This window comes from Alligator mississippiensis, chromosome 9, assembly GCF_030867095.1.
Source record: "Alligator mississippiensis isolate rAllMis1 chromosome 9, rAllMis1, whole genome shotgun sequence".
Lineage (NCBI taxonomy): Eukaryota > Metazoa > Chordata > Crocodylia > Alligatoridae > Alligator > Alligator mississippiensis.
This window is the reverse complement of record NC_081832.1, coordinates 66571075-66593302: the sequence shown is the minus strand read 5'-3', so window position 1 is coordinate 66593302 and position 22228 is coordinate 66571075. Positions and strand designations below refer to the sequence as shown.

General features: G+C 45.4%; 1 protein-coding gene and 1 long non-coding RNA gene across 7 annotated transcripts in view; one reads left to right on the top strand and one right to left on the bottom strand.

The window, feature by feature from the left end:
* The window catches only part of LOC109280905 (uncharacterized), a 193315-nt gene that overhangs the window by 113850 nt on the left and 57237 nt on the right, over positions 1–22228 (top strand). The window contains exon 4 of the long non-coding RNA XR_009464408.1: positions 15809–15965. This is a non-coding gene — a long non-coding RNA (uncharacterized LOC109280905). The remainder of the gene's footprint in view (positions 1–15808; positions 15966–22228) is intronic.
* FGF1 (fibroblast growth factor 1) overlaps positions 2867–22228 on the bottom strand; it is a 53682-nt gene continuing 34320 nt past the window's right edge. For 5 of the 6 annotated variants that reach the window (XM_019478414.2, XM_019478417.2, XM_019478419.2 and 2 more), the window contains 3 exons: positions 17814–18015; positions 7088–7191; positions 2867–5575 (listed from right to left, as the gene is read on the bottom strand). In XM_019478414.2, the coding sequence (XP_019333959.1) occupies positions 5381–5575; positions 7088–7191; positions 17814–17982 (468 nt within the window). In that variant the 5' untranslated portion in view covers positions 17983–18015 and the 3' untranslated portion in view covers positions 2867–5380. The remainder of the gene's footprint in view (positions 5576–7087; positions 7192–17813; positions 18016–22228) is intronic. The other variant, XM_019478424.2, reaches the window with a different exon arrangement.

Genomic DNA, 22228 nt, shown 5'->3' with positions numbered 1-22228 from the left:
AGATGACTTTGTGTACTCTGGTTCTTCTGTAGCCTGCCTGGCAGTAGCAGGCACCCCCAAAGAGCCAAAAAGCAGATCCGAGGATGTATAAAGAGGAAGTTTGTCCGTTACGGCACTTCAGACAGCGTTGGGGGGCAAAACAGAAAATCTGTGTTTCAGCTTGTGCAGCCCACTACGTGTTATGATTAATAGCTCACACATCATGGGTGTTGAAGAGTGCAAATGGAGCCGCCTCTTAGCACCTGCTGACTGTACAGGGCCATAATCTGCACTGATTTGTAACATGAAAAAATGAAAGTCAGCCTTTTTCCTTGCCAGGAGCCCTTGTCACTAGTGACCTAAAGTCATTAAAAAATCTTTTTTTGATCACTGAATTTTTATTTAGCCACCTAGTGTCATCCTTTAATTCTGATTAAACAAAGCTGCAATTTTAAGTTCTGAGCAGTAGGGTAGGAAATATGATGAAAAATATATAAGAATCCATAGCATCATGGCACGAATTAATATCCTTATTTCCCAGGGTTGGGTTCTTTTTTCCATATGACAAAAACAGTGCGTTTTCCAGGGTGTCATGCAGGGAAAAGGAGAAGAGGGCACACAGGGTGAAAGTCACCCCTGTGCTCTGGTTCCCCCAGACTTCAGAGAATTTCAGCTTTCCGGAGCACTTGGGTCATTTTGCAAAATTAGAAAGGAAGCTGTCTGAATTTAATGTGTTGTCCAGCCTAGGAACAATTCTGTAACTGTCCCGTGCACTGAACGAATGTGGCATTTCTTCATGAAGAAACAAATCGGAGTCAGTTACCAGAGCAAAGCACAGAGCTCATGGTCTTATTTTTTTCCCCTCACAAAAACAAGGGTTGATTTGCGTGGTTAGTACTCTAGCTAAATTCCTAGCAGTTAAACTCACCGAGGCACAGGAGGCCTGAGCCTACTCTTACTGCTTTAGTAGAGGCAGGAGTGGATCACAGAAATAGGCTACTGATACCAGCCATAGTAATGGTTTTGACTAGCCATGCTGTGTGACTGGGACATGGCACAGTCTTTCTTGTCTTTACTAGGGGTGCACCAATAAAGATATTCTTGGTCGATACCGATAGCCGATTATTAGGGGTGTACAAAGCGGGCCCTATTCGATTTGGATTTGTATCCGGCCTGAATCAGAGACAGTGATTCGATTCATTGATTCGGATCACTGTCCCTGATTTGATTCCACCAAATCCGAATCTGAAGATTTGATGCTGATTTGGATATTCAGCGATTCGGACATAGACACAGCTTTAAATGATTTTTCTCCATACCTTGAGTTACCAGCGTGGCTTGTGAACGCTGTGATGCTGGGGTGCATGGTGCATCCCACAGGAGTGTGGGGGGGCCCTCCACGCGCTTGCCAGCAAACCCGGAAGTGGACCGGAAGTAAGGCAGCAGGGCAGAGAGCCCCGAGCCCACAGTGGGCAGCCCACATCCACCCCATGCACACATATGGGTTGGCACATGCCCCTCCATACCTTCCCCAGGGGGTGTACACAGCAGTGGGGAGCTGTCTCCCCCACCTGCACCCCCTGGATGAGCTGCCAGTGGCTCCATCCTGCTCCCTGCCCCAGCCATGACTCCCATGTACCACCCTGGCTGGACAGTGCCCCTGTCCCATTTGCTCCCTTTCTGTGGGGGACCTCGATCTGTCCCCCTCCATGCCCTTTCCCGCCCCCCCTGCTCCTTCACCTTCACAAACTTACCTGCAGGGGCGCTGCTCTCCACACTGACCAGCTCCATTCCTGGCCACGTGCATGATGCAGCTGCATGCATGCATGTGGCGTCCAGGGGCCCCAGCCAGCAGGCGTATTATATTTATTGGTGACATTATCAGCTGCACCAGCCAAAAAAAGCCAATAGCCGATAATATTAATTTCCCTTTTATTGGTGCCAATCCGATATGGCACCGATATACTGGTGCACCTCTAGTTTTTACCTGTTGGTTCTCTGAAATGTATTTTCTTCCAAGCTGACAGGTGGGAATTTGGCAACTTTCTGCTTTGGAAAAGTTCTGTTTTACGCCTATGATTGAAAGATTGAAATCCTCTTTCTACAGAACAGGCAGTGTGTGTGTAAGCCTTATCACTACCCCACCACCATGTTCCCCCCTGTTCAGATAGGGTTGTCCTTTGGAATGGAAGTGTTTTTGAAGTCTCTGAGGCCCCTTTGCTCTTTGAGTTTGTTGCATGCGTTCTCTAGAACCTTGAAACTCATTTTACATAGGTCACCAATCAGCCAATCACACGTTAACAGTCTCTAATCACTAAATCGCAGTCGCCACGAAAATGACGAAATCACGATTTCGTGCAAACTGCGATTTTAGGCAGGCTCTGCAAAAAAGCGCAGGCTCCCTGAAAAAAAAGAAACTTTCCAAAAACAGGATTCTGGCTCCCTCTGGGGAGCCGGCAGTCCTCGTGTCTGCTGCGGCTTTGCTGCACAGCCGACTGGGAGGGAAAGGAGGGAGGAGGGCTCCCAGCACGGCAAGATGACTGTCATCCTTGCCCCTCTCCTCGGTGCTGGCTGTCTGCGAGGGCTGTCCATCAATGCTGCCCCTCACCAACAGTCATTTGCAAGGAGTGGGACCACATGATGGACAGCTCTCATAGCCATTCAGTGGCAAGGGGCGGGGCCACTGATGCCCCCTTGGCCAAACAGAGGTGTGGCAGGCCCTGCTGTGCTCCACCCATGAAAATGGCTCATGATTTCCACGTGAAATTGGCCGGCAGCTGCCTCAAGTTCGGCAGACTCCTACCCGTAACACCTCCATGTGTCCCACCAGTTGAGATCCATTGAAGTCATGTAGTATCCTGCAGTATATCACTTGTAACTCAAGGTATATTTTGTGTTATACCATTTGATAAACTTTATTATAGTGCTATTGTACCATATTACCTTTACATTTTGCACTTCCACATTCAAAATAGTTAGATGGATGACTGATTTTTAAACAACTTTACTTACAGTCACTATGCCAATAGTAAGATAGTTGCAAGCCATTTTCTTTCTGTCATTAAGCATCGAGATCTCTCATTGTGTTTTTGCTCATTTTGCTGTCTATCTCTGTTTAAACCCACCCTGGGATTACGTTATCATTCAAAGGACCATGCAAGCTACATCTGAATACAGACTATTAGTAGGGCTTGTAGGTTCCTAGACTGTAGGCATGTACACTCCAGGAGTATAGGTGCAGATCGGATGAACAGTCCTATTGTAAATTTACACTGGATATTGGTTCTGTTCTGAAAGGAAGTTAGGTAAAAATGCCATCTCTGTTCAGCTTGTCTACACAGGAAAGTGCCTGCCTAGGAAAGTACCTACTGCCTAGGAAATGACCTGCTTGGTAGCATGGAAGCAGAAAGGGACCTCGGAGTCCCAATGGACTCCAAGATGAACATGAGTCGTCAGTGTAACGAAGGCATCAGTAAAGCTAACTGCACTGTATCATGCATCAGCAGATGCATGACAAACAGAACCAAGGAGGTGATACTTCCCCTCTATCGGGCGCTGGTCAGACTGCAGCTGGAATACTGCGTCCAGTTTTGGGTGCCACACTTCAAGAGAGATGTGGATGACCTGGAGAGGGTCCAGAGAAGGGCCACTCGTATGGTTAAGGGTTTGCAGGCCAAGCCCTATGAGGCGAGACCAGGGCACCTGGACCTCTTCAGCCTATGCAAGAGAAGGTTGAGAGGCAACCTTGTGGCTGCCTGTAAATTCATCATGGGGGCGCAGAAGGGAATTGGTGAGGCTCTCTTCACCAAGGCACCCCTGGGGGTTACAAGAAATAATGGCCACAAGCTAGCAGAGAGCAGATTTAGACTAGACATTAGGAAGAAATTCTTCACAGTTAGAGAGGCCAAAATCTGGAATGGGCTCCCAAGGGAGGCGGTGCTCTCCCCTACCCTGGGGGTCTTCAAGAGGAGGTTAGATAGGCATCTAGCTGGGGTCATCTGAACCCAGCACACTTTCCTGCCTATGCAGGGGGTCAGACTCAATGATCTATTGAGGTCCCTTCCGACCCTAACTTCTATGAATCTATGAATAAGCTTTTACTGCATTTTACTCACAGAAGCATTGTTGGCTGTGTACAGCTGTGGGAAAATAACCTGGATTCACTCTTTCCTTGTGCTTTATCACTGGAGTTGCTTCAGGCATGTTCCACTCATGCAAATACACATATGTCAAGAGGCTTCCATGGGTATGGTTGAGAGAATGCAATCGACTTAGCACTTGCTATTGGTTTAAAGCACGAGGTGGGAGGAACCCTGGTTGACCGAGACGGCTGAGCTGGTAGTTAGAAAATATCTATTTATTGATAAGTTCAGCTCGTGATTTGGAAGGGTGCTAACTGTGAAGCTGCAGGATGCCATTTTTATGTCTGTTCAAAATAGAATTACACCTTCAAGTCAAAAATAGACTTTGAGTGAAATAAAAACAGGGAATTGTTTTAAAACAATATTGTTAAGTAACCACTTCCCTTTCCACCATGCCCTCCCCTGAAACCACCCTGGCAAAATGAGATCTGCGTCATTCAGTCATCTACATCCTTGCTCAGAGAACATAAAGTGACTTTGAATGCCTATACTTACTATTATTGACCTGTTTAAAATGCACACAGTCACTTAATAAATAAATACAAATTACATATGAAGGGGACTAATAAGGAATTTAACAATATGAGTGGAGTAGGAAAGGAGTAGTGGCTAGGTTTTAAAAGCATAGGTTGTGGTTAGTTTTATACAAACTTTTTTCACCATTCTTGACTGCTTGCACATGATACAATGGATATTGATACATCTTCATTTTTGTTTATGTGTGTTATATACCGTCTAGATAGATATTTTAATAAATCTATTCCAGGAGAACTTCACTTTTCTATGACTAGAAAACAGACACACTGGCTCTAAGTGTGTATTCCCCTGGCAAGAACCACATGATTTAGTGTTATTTTAAGCCATGCATTAAGGGCAATAACGTACCTGTGTGCTCGCTCTGTAGCAGAGTATATGCATATCCTTTGGAGTCATTTTGCATTTTTCATTGCACACATTTTACCTCTAGTGCCAAAGCTCCTATTGTACAGCTCTGACAATGGACAACGGAAAACAAGAAGGAAGTGAAGGCACAACTTGTCCATTGTTCAGGGAGAGGTTTCCCTCATTTCTGCAAAACTTGGTTAGTACAAAACTAAACAGCTCTGATTTTAATTTTTAAAGCATTTAAATACTGAACGCGTCTGGTCATACAGTTAATCTCTTTGTCACTCTAGCCAGTAAAGAGAGAGAAAGAGAGAAGAGGTGGTAGTTGGTGCGTAAGATTCAGGGTTGTCTTATGGCAGTTGGGGTAGGATCTTCTAATCAGCTGACACTGGCAGCGGAAGGAAAAGGATTGCCTTCTGGCCATAGTGAGTCCGTGGTCCCAGTTTGGTGCTTCCATTCTTCTTTAAGCCAACGAACCAGTTCTTATCTGCATTCTTCTTAGATGTATATGTGTTGTAATGATTTTCTTCCATCCTTTCCAGGAACAAACATTCCTCACTCATTAACTGCTGAAAATGAGGAAGAAATGGAATAAGCACTGCCCTGGCTGTTGTATACAACTGCAGTTATCTGAGCCAGGGGTGACTGGTGCCTCCTGAGTCTGGCAGGGCACAATTTGTGGGCAGACCCAGGGGTGGGCCAAAAGCCCCATATCTACTCTCATACTTCTGTTCTATGACTCAGTGCCCCTCCTGCCCCCAGCACACCACCAGCCCGTGCGGCAAGGAAATTGCCCTGTCCTGAGCGGTGCCAAGTTGAGGGCCAATCTCAGGGGGGACACATGCCCCCCCTACCAGTTGCCTCTGATCTAGGTAATGTCAGTGGGGCTAATTTGCCAATAATGTCCTATCAAAACCCAACCTTTAAGACCATGACACCTGACCTTTTGATTGACATGGCTCAAAAGCAGAGCAAGTTTTTTTCTGCTAAGTAGTTTTCTTTGGATTCCCAAATTTCTCTTGACATCACAGTAACTTGTTCACGGCACCTGCCTTTTAGTTAGCTACAACAGGCCTGGGATACTGTCCTTTCTGAAAACAGTTCCCCTGGCAGTGCACCCCACCTGCTCAACAGCACCTAGAGTGGACTTTCACTAAGTTTCAGGTGTAGGTTGGGAAGTTTATGAATGAGATTGTGAGACAGTAGCTTGATGACTCAGGAGGTCCCCTCCAGTCAGATGCCCTGTGTTTTTAAATATAACGGGCCACATTCATTCCTGGTTTAATTCCATCCAAGTCAGTGCAGTTGGTCACCTTTCCTACAGCTGCTGAGTTGCTAGGTGCAACTGTGGAGGAGATCTCTAAGGTGAATTCATGAGCGCTTTCAGCCCTTGAACGCCATGCACTGAATAAGGAATTCAGCAAAGCTGGTCAGAACCAGAAGCTTTGCCTCAATTTGGCACTGATCCTAGGCATCAGATTCACTTAGCAGTTGCAGGATACAGTGACCCACTCACAGTGCAGAATGAAGGGTCCTCTGTAGGGTGACCACATGTTCTGATTTGGCTGTGACACTCCTGGGTTTTGCAGGCCGGTTAAAAGTCCCAGGCCAGAGTGTGGTGGGGAGGTGGAGCGGCACTTCCAGATTCCAGCCAAATCAAGTCGTATGGTCACCAGTCTAGTCCCATGCCATGCATGCTAGCCAGTGGGTTTTATAAAACAGGGTTGTGGCAAACCCTGGTGCACCGCCATTGTCATCTATAGGTTTTCTTGCCTATACAGTGCCCTTCCCAGGGCCTGTCTCTGAGAACACTCAGCAAAAGAGACAGGTTAATGCTGCTGCTATTGCTGCTGCTAAAATAGGAATTGGGAAGTATTGAGTATTTTGAAGCAATGCTGCAATGGGGTTTATTTATTTATTTATTTTCCCCAAAATAAACTTGGGCAAAGCATGGCAATCCAGCTGCAAAAATAACAAACAGACTAATTGTTGCTTGTGTGGGTTCCATTACTCAGGGCTGCAAGATTTCTGCTAACCTCAAACCCTCTCCATGTCTGGGACCACGCAAACCTCATACTTACTGATCCATATAAAAGGCCATTGGTGTCCATAGCCAAGTACTGTCCAGACTTGGTGCTCTTTATATACACTACACCCACGCTTTCCGCGCTTAGCTGCAGTTGGACTGAAAGTAAAAATAAAGCAACAACAACAAAAAATAAAAGGGGGAGAAAAAAGAGAATTCACAGATATGGCAGTCAGCCGCGGCAAGGAATTGAATTATTCAGAGATCCCAATTGTATGGGTCAGATTGTAAGGGAAACATAGAGCAGTAGAGGGGTACTCCTTCTTTGCCTCAAAAAAAAAATACTATAGGCATATTTTGGAGACGAAGAGGAAATGTTTCTGTTATTTGGGATTCAAATGAAAGGATTTCTTTTATTCTTTTTATTTATATTGGACTCCTGTTCCAATTTCCATTTCTGGTTCTAACACAGATTTCCTGCTTGGCTTTGGCAAGTCGTTTAGGCCCAGATCCTCAGCAGTATTTAGGCCCCTAACTCCTATTCAGATGCTTTACTCCCAGTGAATCAGTAATAAATACTTTTGAGGATTTGGCGCTTGCTGTCTCTTGGTTCCCCACCTGTATAGCAGGTAGAAAACAGTTTCCTTCTTCCTGTCCTTTGTTTCTCGTGTACTAGGAATGCTCGCTACCCAGGGAAGACCCTGCCTCTATAGCCAGATCTGTACTGCCTCCCTGCTATACCCAGGACTGCTGTTATGAAGCAAGCCCAGCCCACTCACTCCCACTGGACCTGAGCCCAGACCTACCAATTATGTGAGGCAGAAAGTTTGGAGAGGTCCTGAGCACGCCCCAGCACTGTTTTCAGGAAAGCCTGAGAAGTGCTGAAGTGCACCTTCAGGGCCCACGAAGTTACCTACTTGACCCCCTTACCTGGCTTGGGTGCAGGTGGAGCAGGAGTGAATGCAGGTCAGACTTATTTGTTGGCAGTGATTCCAGAACTGGTGGAGAGGTGGTATAAACCTGGCTTAGCTCCTAGTGCATTGGGAGCCCTGATGTCAGTTGAGGCCTGCTGATGCTGATGTAACACAGACAATAGTAATAATCAATGAAAATGGTGTTGCTCTAGTTTAATATGTGTATCTAAGTGAAAGCAGAGGTCATTTCTAAATCTTGTTTTATTTAAAAGCATAGTTTCTCCATAAAATAAAGTCTGGAGCATGCATTGTTAATGTTATCCTTCCAGCCATAACAAGACCCCAAAGAAGGGCCAGTCTGCATCCTAGAAAATAACACCCCCAGAGATATATGAAGGGATCACTTGCTCTTCTACTAGCATAAGCTTTGCAGTTGTTTTGCCATGATGTAAACAGGGGTGGAGATCCATTGGCAAGGAAAGGAGGAGTTGGAGAGATCAGGGTATTAAACTTGACTGCCAGGTGATGGTGGTGGTGGGTTTTGTGATGTGGACAGTTGTCCATTAGGCACTGGACTGAAACCATGAGTTATTTCACACAGGCCAAAAGACTTTGACTTTCAGTCACTACAGACCAAGGCAGGATTTGAACAGGGTGCTTTGAAGTGAAAAGGCTCTGTGTCCCTTTTGTACTGTCTGGTGTGAGCTGGGTCAGCTTTTAGGTCAGGGTGTCTGTACCATACCAGTCATGCTTCTTGGTATATCCTCTTACACAGAACTGCTCTGTGGTCACTTTTTTCTGCCAGTTACCTTTCCTTTCAGTTTACTGACTGCGATTGTCTGGTCAAAAATGACAAAAAGCTCAGTGTTTCTTCCCCATGTGTGGAGAGGGAACGCACTGGGGTAGTGAACCAAGCATCAGCCTTTGACATTCTTTCCATTCAGAAAAACGACTTGGAAACTATGGTGATGGGATAACAAGTACCTAGAGAGGCAGGGATGTTCTTGCCAGCTGTAGTGTGAATAATTGAAATGCTACTTTAATACAGGTGAAAACCAGATCCAGCCTTCACAAAGTGAAGAGACTTGCAAAATTAGGGCTAAGCAAAGCAATAGCTTTTGCTCTCCAGCCAGCTCCTTTTCTCTCTTGGAAGGTGGTTTATCATTGTGCTGTTGGCAGATGGGTTCAGCAGTCTTCCTTATTTTAGTCTCATCTCTTGACAAGACAAAAGACAATGTTGTCTCTTGAAATGGCAGAAGTCCTTGTCCCTACAAAACCTTTGCTGCTGTGGCTCAGCTCCTTCAATTAGGCACTTACTGTTCAGTAAATGATGTTTAATTAGTAAATTGGATGGGAGCAGATTTGCAGTAATTTGTGACTCTTTTGTCTGCTCTGTTTGAATTGGGATCTGGCATTCAGCAAGCCCTTCAGCTGGAACACCACCAGTCTGTTTTACATTTTGCTGAATGCCACATTCCCAGAACTTGGTAAATGCATTTGAACCAAGAAATGGGAATAGGGGCTGCTGTGTCCTGAAAACAGTCATCAAAGAGTGAGAAAAAACTTTTACCCACAGTGAAGAAGCAAAATCTTCTTTGGCTAGCTGCAAGATTTGTGGCATGCTAGCAGGCAGCAAGGCTATTTAACTGGGGGTGAGAGAGTGCGAGGAGGAGGAAGAAGAGAGGAGTTTGGGGAGGGGGCAAGAATGGGTAAAAGCCCATGTCTAGCCTTGCAGACTCTCTACAATCCCTTTAGACATCCCATTTCCAACAGAGTCATGGTGAGAGAGAGAAAAATTAGAACTGGTCCCACACCGGAACTGAGCATGGAATTCACCTTGAAGCATCCAAAAGAATCTGCTAAGTTTTCTTTCCTCACATTTCTAGGATGAAACACACCCAAGTATCACAGGACCTTCCCTGTAGGATGCCGAGGTGCCAGGATGAGATACTTTCTCAGCACACATCTTTCCCAACTTTGCCTTGTGCATGTTTGTGCATGCTTCAGCTAAGCATCCAAAGTCCTGGACACTTATTAGAACAAGATACATATTCCAACCCTTTTGTGGGTTGTGCATGACTAATCCCTGGGAACACAAGCACATGTTCTGTGCAAACACAAGTGCGCTAGCTCCCCCAGCAGGAGAAGCTTCGTGCACTTCCAATATTCATGTCCTTTTTGCTTTTTCTTGTGTGTCCAGTTGCTCCTGTTTCTAGCCTGGCTTTGTGTGTGACCTTCTTATTGCTTCTCAGCAGAGCGAGTTGTTTTGCTGAGCCTACATCACTTAGAAGAAGGAGTCTGCTCTCCTTCGTGGGTTCTTGGCCACTCCGTGCTAGTCGGGGCTTTCAACTGGTTACACAAATAACAAAGAGAGGTCACCAGCCTAGCCTGTTTATGGTTTAATGGAGAGTTTTATTGAGCAATTTTTTCACCCTCCTTAAGCATGTATAAAACATAGGGGCATGGAACCTGCTAAGCACATGCCTTCCAGCACACAGAAAAATAGCCTGCTACCAGGGTTATTCCACTGGCACATATCCCTTTAAGGAGTTTCCTCTGTAAATATTTTTTCATCAGGATATCCAAGTTTAATAGCTCATTTGCACTAGGTTCCTTCTTGGCAAAGGTTTGCAAACATACATCCTTCAGAAAGCAGCATTAGCAAGAGGCAGCATGTTTCCAAAGGGCCGTAAGCGGACAGTAATGAGTGACATGTGGTGGAGAGTTCTTTGCATTTGCTGGTTCATTCCTGGTAGCACAGCCCGCTCCAGTTCCTGCTACTCGAGGAGGTGCTCAAAGGAAGGGGAATGCAGGCTTGGCTCTGAAAAGCCTGAGAGCGTGATGGCTTCTCCAGAGCTTCTCTGGGCTTGGAGAAATGAATCCTGGCACTCCCAAGTCCCACATATAAGGGGGGCAACTAGTCTGACAGCTTCAGACTAGCTTCTTGCAGGTGAATATTCAGTAGCACTCCTGTTACAGTGCATCAGCCATTTTACTGGCAATTTCAGCAGCATGGCCAAGCTCTGAAAGGCTCTACAGGGTGAACTGCCTTTTGCCAGAAAAAGTGGTCCTCTCCCAGCTTAAAACTGATGCATGCTGGGCAGAAAGGAGGAGGGGAAATTACACTGCTCTACCTACATGTGTTCTGCCGTTTTCACAGCTGCCTTATGCCCTTAGTGCTAAATCAGGCACCACAAAAGTATTTCACACGGGGTAGAGAGGTCAGTTGGCCATTAGGACACCCCTGTGGCGTGGTGTCTGGACCAGTGCTCTGTGGTGACCATGGGCTTTCTAGCAATATATGGTGCAGAGTTCTCAAGTGGAAATAAACACACCTATGGTTGAAATATATTTGTTCAGTTCCCACCCATCTCCAGCCCTGCTTGTCAAACTACAGGCTGCAGATTCATAGTTTCATAGTTGGTATAGTCGGAAGGGACCTGAGCAGATCATCCAGTCCAACCCCCTGCCATGGCAGGAAAGAGTACTGGGGTCAAATGATGCAGCCTTAACCTGAAGACAGCAGTTTTCAGACAGTGTTGATTGAGACATAGGCAGGTACACAAAAATAACCCAGTACTTAGAGGGCGTAGCACTGGGTGGCCAGCTAGGTGGCCGTAAGCTTATGTGCTCCTGTATTTGTGCCTCAGCAGATCTGCAAACAATTGTAGTAATCACTGGGCCTCAGCATCTCTCTTGTCTTTATTGGTTTAGGGCAGACGCTTACCTTTAAATCAATATGTTGCCTTTTTTAGACTAAAGATATATATTCCCAGGAAACCTGTTGACTTATGCCATGGTTTGCTGCTTCTCTTGGAAACCTAGTCTTGCTGTGCATCAGAGGGGGCTGCAGCATGTACTTCTGAGACACAAACCTCAGCGCCAAAACAGCGTAGAGAAGCCTGTTTCAGTGCAGATGAGCCCATGAGCACCTGAACTTGCAGTTGTCCCTGTACTCCTGCCTGCCATAGAACAGCTCAGGTTTGCTGTCTTGCCTACTGTCCCTGGACGAGCTTTGAGAAAGCTTGTGTGCCCGGTTTATTCTAGGTTAGCCACATCCAGTCCCTTACTGTGTTTACTCAAGAGAGAGGTCTTTTTCATTCAGTCCTCCAAGGGGTGTGTGTGTGTGAGTTTTATGATTAAAACTCTCTCACATACTTCCTTCCACCAAAAAAAAAAAAAAGCTGTGTTGGGGGAGGAGGGAAAAACCACACATGCGTCTGGTTAAAATATAAGTGCTTTTCTTAGAGTTTGTGAAGCACATCTGGCTCCTCCCAGGCCGTCTTTTAGCCAGAGATGGCTGCAGCATGGAGTCCAGTTATATTCCAGTAAATGTCCAGGAGTACAGTGTGCATGTGTAACAGAAAAGATCCCTGCTGCAAATTCAGTCTATTGCATGTTCTAGTGATAGGCACAGCACTCCACTTCCTCAATCCCAGACCATCTTAAGAGGGAGGTTTGCTGTACTCCTACTTTCCCCATCTCTGCCTGCCCAGTCCTCCTCTGGCACTGATTTAAAAAAGTGAAAGGCTCCCAAGCATTGAAAATGTAATAGCTCTAAGAGCCCAGGTCTTCCAAACTGAACCCTTTGAATTTCTGTTCATCTCTTTTTTCCCCCCCTTACATGGCTATTTTCTGTTTTATGTCTAAACAGTTTTCAACTGAACCAGTGGTTCTGCAGAGCTCACAGTTGCTGAATAGTTTAAACAAACAAGTTCAGCACTGAGCTGTTAGGAGTTATGGACTAAGGAGTCTTCTAGGCTAGGGACAGACATTACACATAAACCAGTCTAAGTGATCAGAAACTTGTTTAAACCTGTAACAGAACAGACATTCAGTGCACATAAACCAGTTTGAACATATCCAAAACTGGTTTGAGATAAACCTGGTTGAATGTAGTATCAGACTTAACTGATTTGGCTCAAACCGGTTTATGAGGGGTCTGTCCCAGACCCCTTGCTGGTTTAAGTTAAACCAGACCCGCCAGCATCCCAGCATGCTCTCTGGGCTGGGCTGGGCGGAGCTCTGCTCAACTGCTCCACAGCAGGGCTGGCCCCTCCCCTCTGCTCTCTAGCCACAGCAGGGGCAGGGTGTGGCCAGATGCTGGCCTGCCATGGTCCCTGAGGCAAATTCTTCCTTCCTTCTCCTCTCTCCCACCCCTTTTGCTGACAAACCCTGCGGACTGCACCTAGGGTCTGCCAGCCCCAGCCTCACCTCCATGGCTTGACTGCAGCCAGGCAGGGACAGAGTTAATTTCTTCCTCTGTTCCCTCTCTCCCCAGGGGTTCGGCTGCAGTCTCTGTGGCTTGCCTGCAGCCAGGCAGGGAGGGGATTAATTCCACAGTGTGTCCCAGAGCAGGGTGGGGAGGGTGGAGGAGAGAGGCAACCTAGTTCCCTGTGTGCAGATCTAAGCCCTGCACCTGTGAGCCCAGAACTAAGACCTGCAGGACCAGGCTGAGAGATGGGAAGTGTTGGGAAAGACCTGACAATCATCACACGTGCTGGAGATGTAGTTAAGGGAAGTTGCAAACAGCTTCGCCAAAGAATGCAGATAGCTACATTTACACTATAAAGCAGAACATGTAAAAGGTGGGAATACCTAAACAAAGTATTTCTGAATACCTGGCTGTAAGCAGACATTCTGCCCTCAGGATTAGTAAAACTAATTCTTGTCTTACTGGTTTACATTTTAAGTTAGACTTAAGTTGTGTACGCTGTGTTTTACTGGGCTGTATCTTAGTTTAGGCAAAGATTTTTGATAGTTCCTTTTGGTAGTTTCTACCAAGAATTTGCTAGTTTTTGTTGTATGCTTTGCAAATTGCTGTGTTCAATACCTGCTTGCTTCAGAGAAAGGACTTTTTCCCCATCCTCACTCCTCAGTCTGGCAGCAGCTGCCCCTGTGTTGTGCTAGCCAGGGCTGGTGCCTCGTCATGCCCCCTCCACTCCAGCAGGGAGGGGTGAGAGCCTTGGAGGGCATCTCTCTTCCCTTTTCTTTGACAGTGGCTGGCATGCTCTAGCGCCCCCCAGCTTCTGGCTTGAGCCACTGCAGGAATGTGGCTGCCTTTCCAATTTTAACAGAGAATGTCTGTCCAGTTATTAATCACTTTAAGCTGCGCCGCTTAGACTAACCTGTAAAGAGTGAATCAGTTCAGGCTCGGGCTTTTTGAATGCCTGTCCCTAGCCCTAGAGAAGGGGTGGCCAACCTGTGGCACAAGTGGCACGGGCAGGCTCTGTGATGTGTTATGTGGCAGGTTGGGTAGGGAGCGGGCAGCACAGGATTCCATGGGGCAAGAAGCAGAAAGCAGAGCAGTAGATTTAGCAGGAAGCACAGGGCAGGGAGCAGAAAGTAAAACAAAAGATGGGGCTAGGGAAGAGGTTCAGAGTAGCACTCAGAGAGGGCATGAGGCTTAATCAGTGGCATCTCTGCTAAGAAGATTGGCCCCCACTGCTCTAGAGTTTGAGGGCTGGACCTGACTAGTTGATCAGGCATCACAGATGAGGCAGAAAATGGCCTTAATGTAATAGCAGCTGGAGATTTTTCTGCACTAGCAGAATCTCCACATGGTATAATGACTGTGTAGCAAGCTCTGTGTCCCCCGCTCCAACTCTTCCTCGCATAAGAGCTGTGTCACAGGGTCAGGAGCCATGCCATGGTGCGTCAGAAGTGAGAAGATATTTGAGCAGATCACTTTGCACCCCAGCAACTGCCTGCTGGTATATGGTCCCCAAAGGACTGACCACTCTTGCCAGTGAGCTTAGGGAAGAACTTGTGTCCCCAGATGGGGGAGCAAAACATTAGCTTAGGGTCACCTAGTATCTCTTCTTGCATACTGCACCAAGCACAATTTGGCCAGGCCCACAAATCTGGTCTATCTTACCCAGGAACTGGATTGGGCTCCTTAACAGATGTAAGAGATGAGAGAAATGTGAGAGATGTGAGTGTACTCCACTGATTGAGTCTCTCCTAGCTTAAATGAAATGAATAGAATTGGGTTAGTGTATGTGTGCATGTGCACACACACATGCGTGTGTAATGCTCTTCATACATCACATATCCCATAGAACTTTACAAAGCAAAACTAAAAGAAACACATTGTTTGGACACAGAAAAAGAGAAAGGTGGTTTGAAAGCCTTGGCAACAGCACTTTATAGTTATATGAGTTTTCATCCTGAAGAATCTTCTTAATTTTAAACACATTTACATCCATAGTGCCAGTGAAATGTAACCACCTCTGGGGTGGAAGGTAGCCAGAATACTGCTGGCCTGAGACTATTCCTATAAAATATGGAGAAGTTCTTACCCTTATTTCTTAAAGCTCTGAAAGAGAGCACTCTGAACATCTAAAAAGACAGCACTTTGGCTTCCTTAAAGGTCTCTCATACATCTCATGAGGATGGCAATGTGGAGACAATGGAGCTGAATGCTCCCAAAAGGCTGGGAAGAGAAACGTTTATGGCAAGATGGGTGGAAACTACAGGAGTCACCAGAAACGCACACGCCGTGTATGTGATTCATAAAGAAAATAGTAATTTTACACAGGCCTGGAACTATGCAAATACTCCACAGTGCAAGCATATGAGAGACCAAACCTATATGCCAATGTGAGGAAAATGAAGTCAGTGGCAGGAATGCATTATTGACCTTTAAACCCTTGCAAGCAGTGACTGAATTTGTCCAAGGGCTTTGCATGGACTGGTATTGCTGAAATAGTATTTTGACTTGCTCCCCAGTGAATGAATAATGGAACCAAAGAAAACAGTATTTCTTTCTTGTCTCAATAAAAAAAAGGTTACCTATAGCACCAACAATATATTGTACCTCCCCGTGAAAGGATCAGTTTAACAATTTAACTCCTGTTCAGTCTACAGGCAGAGAGCCCTTCATCCACAACTGAAATGCAGCTGCCACCAGGATGATATTCATCACTTCATGACAGTGCACAGCAATCAGAGATAGCAAGGCAGGACTGGAAGTAATGAATAGTTCTGCACCCAATGGAGACTGCAGGGAGATATCAGGTAAGCAGAACACAGTGACCTCGGTTTGGGTCCTGGAATTAATTTGTTGCAGAACGTTTCGAGGCCCTTTTCAAGCTTTCTGTGAAGACCACTTCTAGTGGCACAAGAATCTCTCTCCTATTGTGGTTTTAGGAACATAGCACTGGAAGGGGCCATCTGGGTCCTTCATCCACTGAATTCACAAGCAAAGTAATGTTTCTTTAATGACCTGAGATGGCCTGATGAGATAACTTGTACCTGAATAGCTTCTAGCTTTGGTGAAGTTCAAATCCAAATAGTGCAAGTTGAGCCCACTTCTAGTACTGACTTGGAGCACAGAAGGGCTCTTCTTGAAGCTGCCCTAGGACAGACCCTCTCTGATCAAACTGGAAGAGCCTTAGCCGTTTGCTGGAGCAGCATTCTAACATAGCCTCAAAAGTCTGAAATGCCCTCATCTCTGAAGATGGAAGTGAATACAGGAAACTGAAAACTTTAAGACAAATGGGGACCTCTACCTGAAGAGTCTCTCTGCGTGCCTGTACGCATTCTGGGAGACTGCTCCGACACACTGTTACTGCTGCACATCAGAGCGTGCTAATTAGTGCACTCCAGCCAGCCTCCGTGTCTCTTGTACAGCACCCCCAAGCTTCAAAATGGCAAAGGCACTTTAGCTAAAGCTCGTTAGATGCTCGTTAGACAAGCTTTAGATAAAGCACCTCCGCTACCATTTACATGAGACGCTCCAGGTGTTTTAATGTGCCCCCCCCACCCCTGCAGCACGGTGAAAATGCCCTCTGTGCTTTACTGGCTTGGCAAGGGATTCATCTCTTTGCTGTCTGCTGGAGAGGCTTTCTAGGGACTACACTAGGTCTGGTTCTTGTGTCGACCCTAGTAAGAGATAGGGGAGGAAAGAAACGGAAAAGAATCTAGTCACAGGTGGGGACTCTGCTAACTGTAAGTCTGTCTAATGTTTCGCTTAGACATGTGGTTAACAATGGTACCATGCCTGCTCTTTATGACAGGGGAGGCTGCATAAGCACATAAAACACACATGTTCAGTATAGATGTAGCAACTGCTTTCAGAAAGAAATTAACTGTAATTTTGTTAAACAATCCATCACCGAAGAACTCTTTTTTTTGGCCGAATCTTTCCACTGGGGAGCTTGCACGTCCCACAGGAATGCACTGTGCTTTTGCTACATAAGGGAAAGGGAAGATTACCCAAAGACACGAGCACATTCTGGGCAAAACATACAGATAAAATACATTCCACACTGAGGAATCTGGGCCTCGGCTCTCGCTCCAAAAGATGACTTAACTTGCAAAGAAGCACAGCTGCGACACACCGCCTGGGAAAACTGGTTCCTCACAATCTCAATTCTGTGCCGAAATTTCTAGACTGCAGTAAATGCAAAGATATAATAGATTTATGCCTGACTGCAGAGCCTGGATATAAGCTGTGAGGATCTTCCTATACGTCTTTCTCCTGGTTGCCAACACCTTTTGCAACCTGGCTGTGTGTAGTTTGGCTGTGAGGACAGACTGAAATGCTGTCTCTCTGGCTGTCGTCTCCCCCCTTTATGACTTTGTTCCTATCTTATTCTTTCATACATGCAAGGTACTGCATGTACTGCCTGTCTGTGTATATACAGGGCCACCTTCTTTGTTTCACATGCTGAGCCATTGGCTGGTGCGCAGCCATGGGGAGGGGAGTGAACCTGGCACAGACTGCCTGTCCTTCCCTGCCTGGAAAAGCAGCTGATGCGTAAGATCAGCCTCCCCGAGAGAAAGGGGCAGTAAGATACAGGTAGCCCTTGGTCCACAAGGGAAGTAAGAGCCGAGTCAAGAGCACATTTCTGATTTGCTTACTGTGTTGGTCGCTTCGGTCCCTTGTCCCATCTACCTTGCCATCTGGAAGTATCCTCAAGAAGTGGCCTCCATTGCTGCAGTACAGGAGCTTGGGTTTCTTGTAATTCCCCAAGGGAAGGTTGAATTTTTCCGTCAGGGCGGTGAAAGTTGTTATTTTCCCTTCGGCCATCTCTCAGCCTTTCCCGGTGGCAGGACTTCAGGGCTGTAAGAAATTCAACAGGCTTATAGCAGTAATAGCAACAAAGTGTGCAGCACACTTATTGTAGTCACACTTTTTGAAAGGGGAACGGAAGGAACCTAGACCTGCCTGGAGGATCCACTGACGTGGCCTATATCACAGGTAATTGTTTTGCCACGCGTTCCCAAGGTGATTCATACAGCGACTGATGTTTAAGGCAGCGACACGTTCCTGAAGGTAGGGCTTTAAGTGTTGATATTCCCGAAGAGGGAGGGGGCTTTGGTCAGTTCCTCACTTTCCCATTGGCTGTAGCCAGGCTCATCGAGACATTTCTTTTTTTTTTATATTTATCATATTAAATGTTTTTGTTCCTTTTTCTATTGACACACATGCTAAAATTACACCCTCCAAAAAAACACTGCAAAAACACACAATGTCTGATCGCAACCCACAAGAGGCAGGAAGCTCAGTAACTTGTACTCCGCCCAGGCCTGACCCTGACTAGATACTGCAACGCGTTGTATGCTCAATAGCACGTACTGCATCATGCCTTTGCTGTGATAACCCACGGGAGTGGTTCAAAACAGAACAAAAACTAGGTGTATCAGGGGATTGCTCAGGAGATCAGTAGTGTTTTCATTTCCTGGCATTTTTGGGGGTATAGTTCAGATTGGCAGCAGCTGCAAGGTACACCTGTTTGGTCTGTGGTATATGCACTGAGATGGTGGGGTGAGTCTAATTAATGCTGGAAAAATGTGTCCATCACACAGACACAGCAGTTGGCACCCATATTGTCAGCATCAGCGCCAAATCTTCAAGTGGAACAAATGTGTGGCTTTACTCCAGTTCAGACTCTGGCCCTGCATGGACTTTGAGAGATGGCTATCTAACGGAGGTTCTGACCGCTTTTAATTTCAAACAGGAGTGAGGCGGGATGTGGTTTTCCCACAGGCCCTGCTGTTCCCCGTGTGATACCTGTTCTGCAGCACAGCCTTTGGTCAATAAAGCTGATAATCTGGCATTGTTCGTAGGCAGCTCTGAATGCACATGTTCTGGGAATATTATACTTCATAGCACACATGCATAGAAAGGCCTGTAGATGCTTTCATGTAAAGGTAGTATCTAAATTTAGGCATACTTAGTCCTGTAAAAATGGGATTTAAGCTACCTGGCTTAGCAGCCAGGCTTTGTAGTGAGTGAAAGGGTTGATTTTATCTGTGTACAGTGGTGAGACCACTGCTGGAAGACAGCTTGCAGTTCCGGTGCCTTATATTAAAAAGGAGGTTGAAAAATGGGGATGGCACAAAAAAGAACTATACAAATGATACAAGGACTGGAGACTGCACCTTGCAGTAAGAGCTTTACACAGTTCCATCTATTTATATCTTATCACAAAGAAGATTGAGTCATGCCTCGATTAAAATGTATAAAGGCATTTGAAGGGAGGAAATGCTGGGGGCTAACAGGCTTGCTAACCCAGCAGAGAAAGGCATAACAAGAACCAATGGCTGGATGCTGAAGCCAGATGAATTCAAATTGGAAAGCAGAGGCAAATTTACCAGCGAGTGTGATTTCACCAGTGAAACAAGCTAAAAAGGAAGTAGTGGATTCTTGATGGCTCTGGATGGCTCCCAGTCCAAACCAGATGCACTTCTGGCAGAACTGCTTTAGCCAAATCCAAGTTATTGGGCTCAGTAAGGGGCAGTGGGTGATGCAGGAAGTTATTGGGCTCAGTAAGGGGATGTGGTAAGCAGGAGATCAGACTCAAGAATCGAATGGTTCTCCTGACTTTAAACACTGTGACTACAGATAACTGCAACTTTCAGCATCTTTTACCATCTAAGATCCTTGGGAGCACTGAGACCAAATGTAAGGTTGAAAACAAAAAGCATTTTGAAGCCTGCAAGAGCTGGACATTACACAACCCTTTGAAGCAGAAATGCTGGTAAGAGCCCTAAGTTTGCAGTAATGGGCATTAGATTAGCACATGCCACACCTGTAAATTTTAATCAGAAGTTGAAGAGACTTTATTGACTACATAGTGTGTAGGCTTGCTGTTCTGTTTTTATTGCTTGACCATGCTGTCCAGGAAAACTTGCAGTGAGAGACAGGTCCATCTGCCTCTAATTTTCTCAGTATTAATTTTTTTCTAGTGTATATTGCACACTCAATGGCAGCTTGATGTGCAGACAGAAATATATTAGCATTAGCAACTGGCCAACTTCAGAAAGTTTTGTGGACTGATATGCATAATGACCCAAGAGTTTCTATATTTACTCCAAGCTTTTGCAAACTTATCTGATTCTTTCTGGTATAAAAGCTAATTCTGAAGTCTCATGAAACCAAGCTATCATTCGTATACTGGGCTCCTTATATTTACTGCTTATACAGAAGTCAAGTTATAGACAAAATGAAGACAAATGTATTGTAAATTCAGACATAGGAATACTTAATTCTTTTCTGTTTTAACTATATTATAACCCTCATCCTCTTAGCAGCAAGTTGTACATTATAAAGGAGATAGAACTGTACTATATGTGGCAGGATGTGTGGGGGACTAGACTGAGACATTACATTACTAATATTCAAAGCAAACTGCAAAGTTATTGTGCATAGTTTTAGCTGCATATTGTTTTATGTGTTGAAGCAAAAATCACTTGGTGAAAGTTTATAGGCTGTATGGCGCAGGAGGTCAGAACAGAGTATTATAATAGTTCCCCCTAACCTTGAAATCTCTCAATTTGTAAATGCCTATAAAGGAATTAGGGGCTGGCTTGCTAGGCTGGGTGGTTTAGAAGTGAGTGTGTAGAAAGCTTCTTGGGTGACCGTGAATTGCATAGGCTCTAGCTGGTTGGTTTTCCTCATTCAACTATATGATGCTCAACTATTGACATGAAAAGAGGCCAATAAATTAACATGAATCTGAATCTCAACCCAAAATGTTTCTTCACTGAGCTCTGAGAGAAACGCAATATTTGAAACATCTGGTTTCTGCTGCATTTCACTACTCTTGCCCAACAAGAACAGTGCAAACAGGCACTGCTTGAAGGGATGGATGGGATACGACGTGAACAAACCACAGCTTAAAGCCAGAAATTCGGTACACTAAATTGCCTGGTGTGTCACTTAGTACAGAATTAGGCTTTTGGCCCCGTGGCAGCCATTGAGCTGTGAAGGGAGATGCTGAGATTTTTTAGGGATCAGAGTTTAGCTGAAAAAAATGTTTAAAGGAAGGTTGAATCTGGCCTGTGAATGCAAACTTTTTAAACTATAGTCCTTGAAGCTTAGGAGCATGCAAGGTCCCTCACATTATGAGTAGAGATGGTGCTAACTCGAGCACCTGGATCTGGGCACCTAAAAACTTGAGAAGTCTGGCTTTGATCCAGACTTTCCCACTGGCCACCCACTGGGCCAATGCGCGCACACTAGGTTATGGAAAAAGTTGGATCTGAATCTTCCAGCTCTGACCAGTCTCTAGTAACAAGCGGTTTACCAACCCTTCCTGTTACTTCTAAAATAACAGGCAAAGAATATGGGACATATGGCAAATGAGTGATACTCCTTCCATTTCCCTTTTCAAAATCAGTACGGAATTCACTGAAAAATATATTGCTTTTTTTGCTCACTTCACAAAAATAATGCTGTTAAAGGGTCCAGAGCAACTGGCTGGTTCAGCAGATTGCTAATGTGATAAAAGCCCCTTTTACTTCTTGATACAAACCAGATTTCTGGTTCACATCCAGACCAGACTAGTTGTAGCTTTTTTTTTGTAGTCCGGCAGCTTTATTTGGTGGCTTATATGAAATAAATTAGTGGCCTCTGTCCAGTTCAGACTAAACAGATGTCCTCAATACGAAAGCACCACCACTCCTGATACTAATGGGCTTTTTGTTTCCAATATAAGCAGGGCAGCCAATGTTTGTTTGAACCCTAGGGACTACACATCCCGTTTGCTTCTTGAGGTGGTCTCTGTAGCTCAGGGCATGTTACTGGAAAACAGTGCAGGAGCTCACAACTGCACGGCACAATCTACACCTGTTCTGTGGTTAAACAAGGAGCTTTGTTCACCAGTGTTTTTAACTTGACTTTTTCACCAGAGATGAGCTGGACCCCTGAACCTGAACCTCCCTTGTGAATCCGAGTTTGTTCTGACAGGTTAGGCCTTTCTCTAAATGAGCTTTAAATGGGACCTTAGATTTGGCAAGAGTTGGTATCTGGATCCAAGTGTTGTGATTTC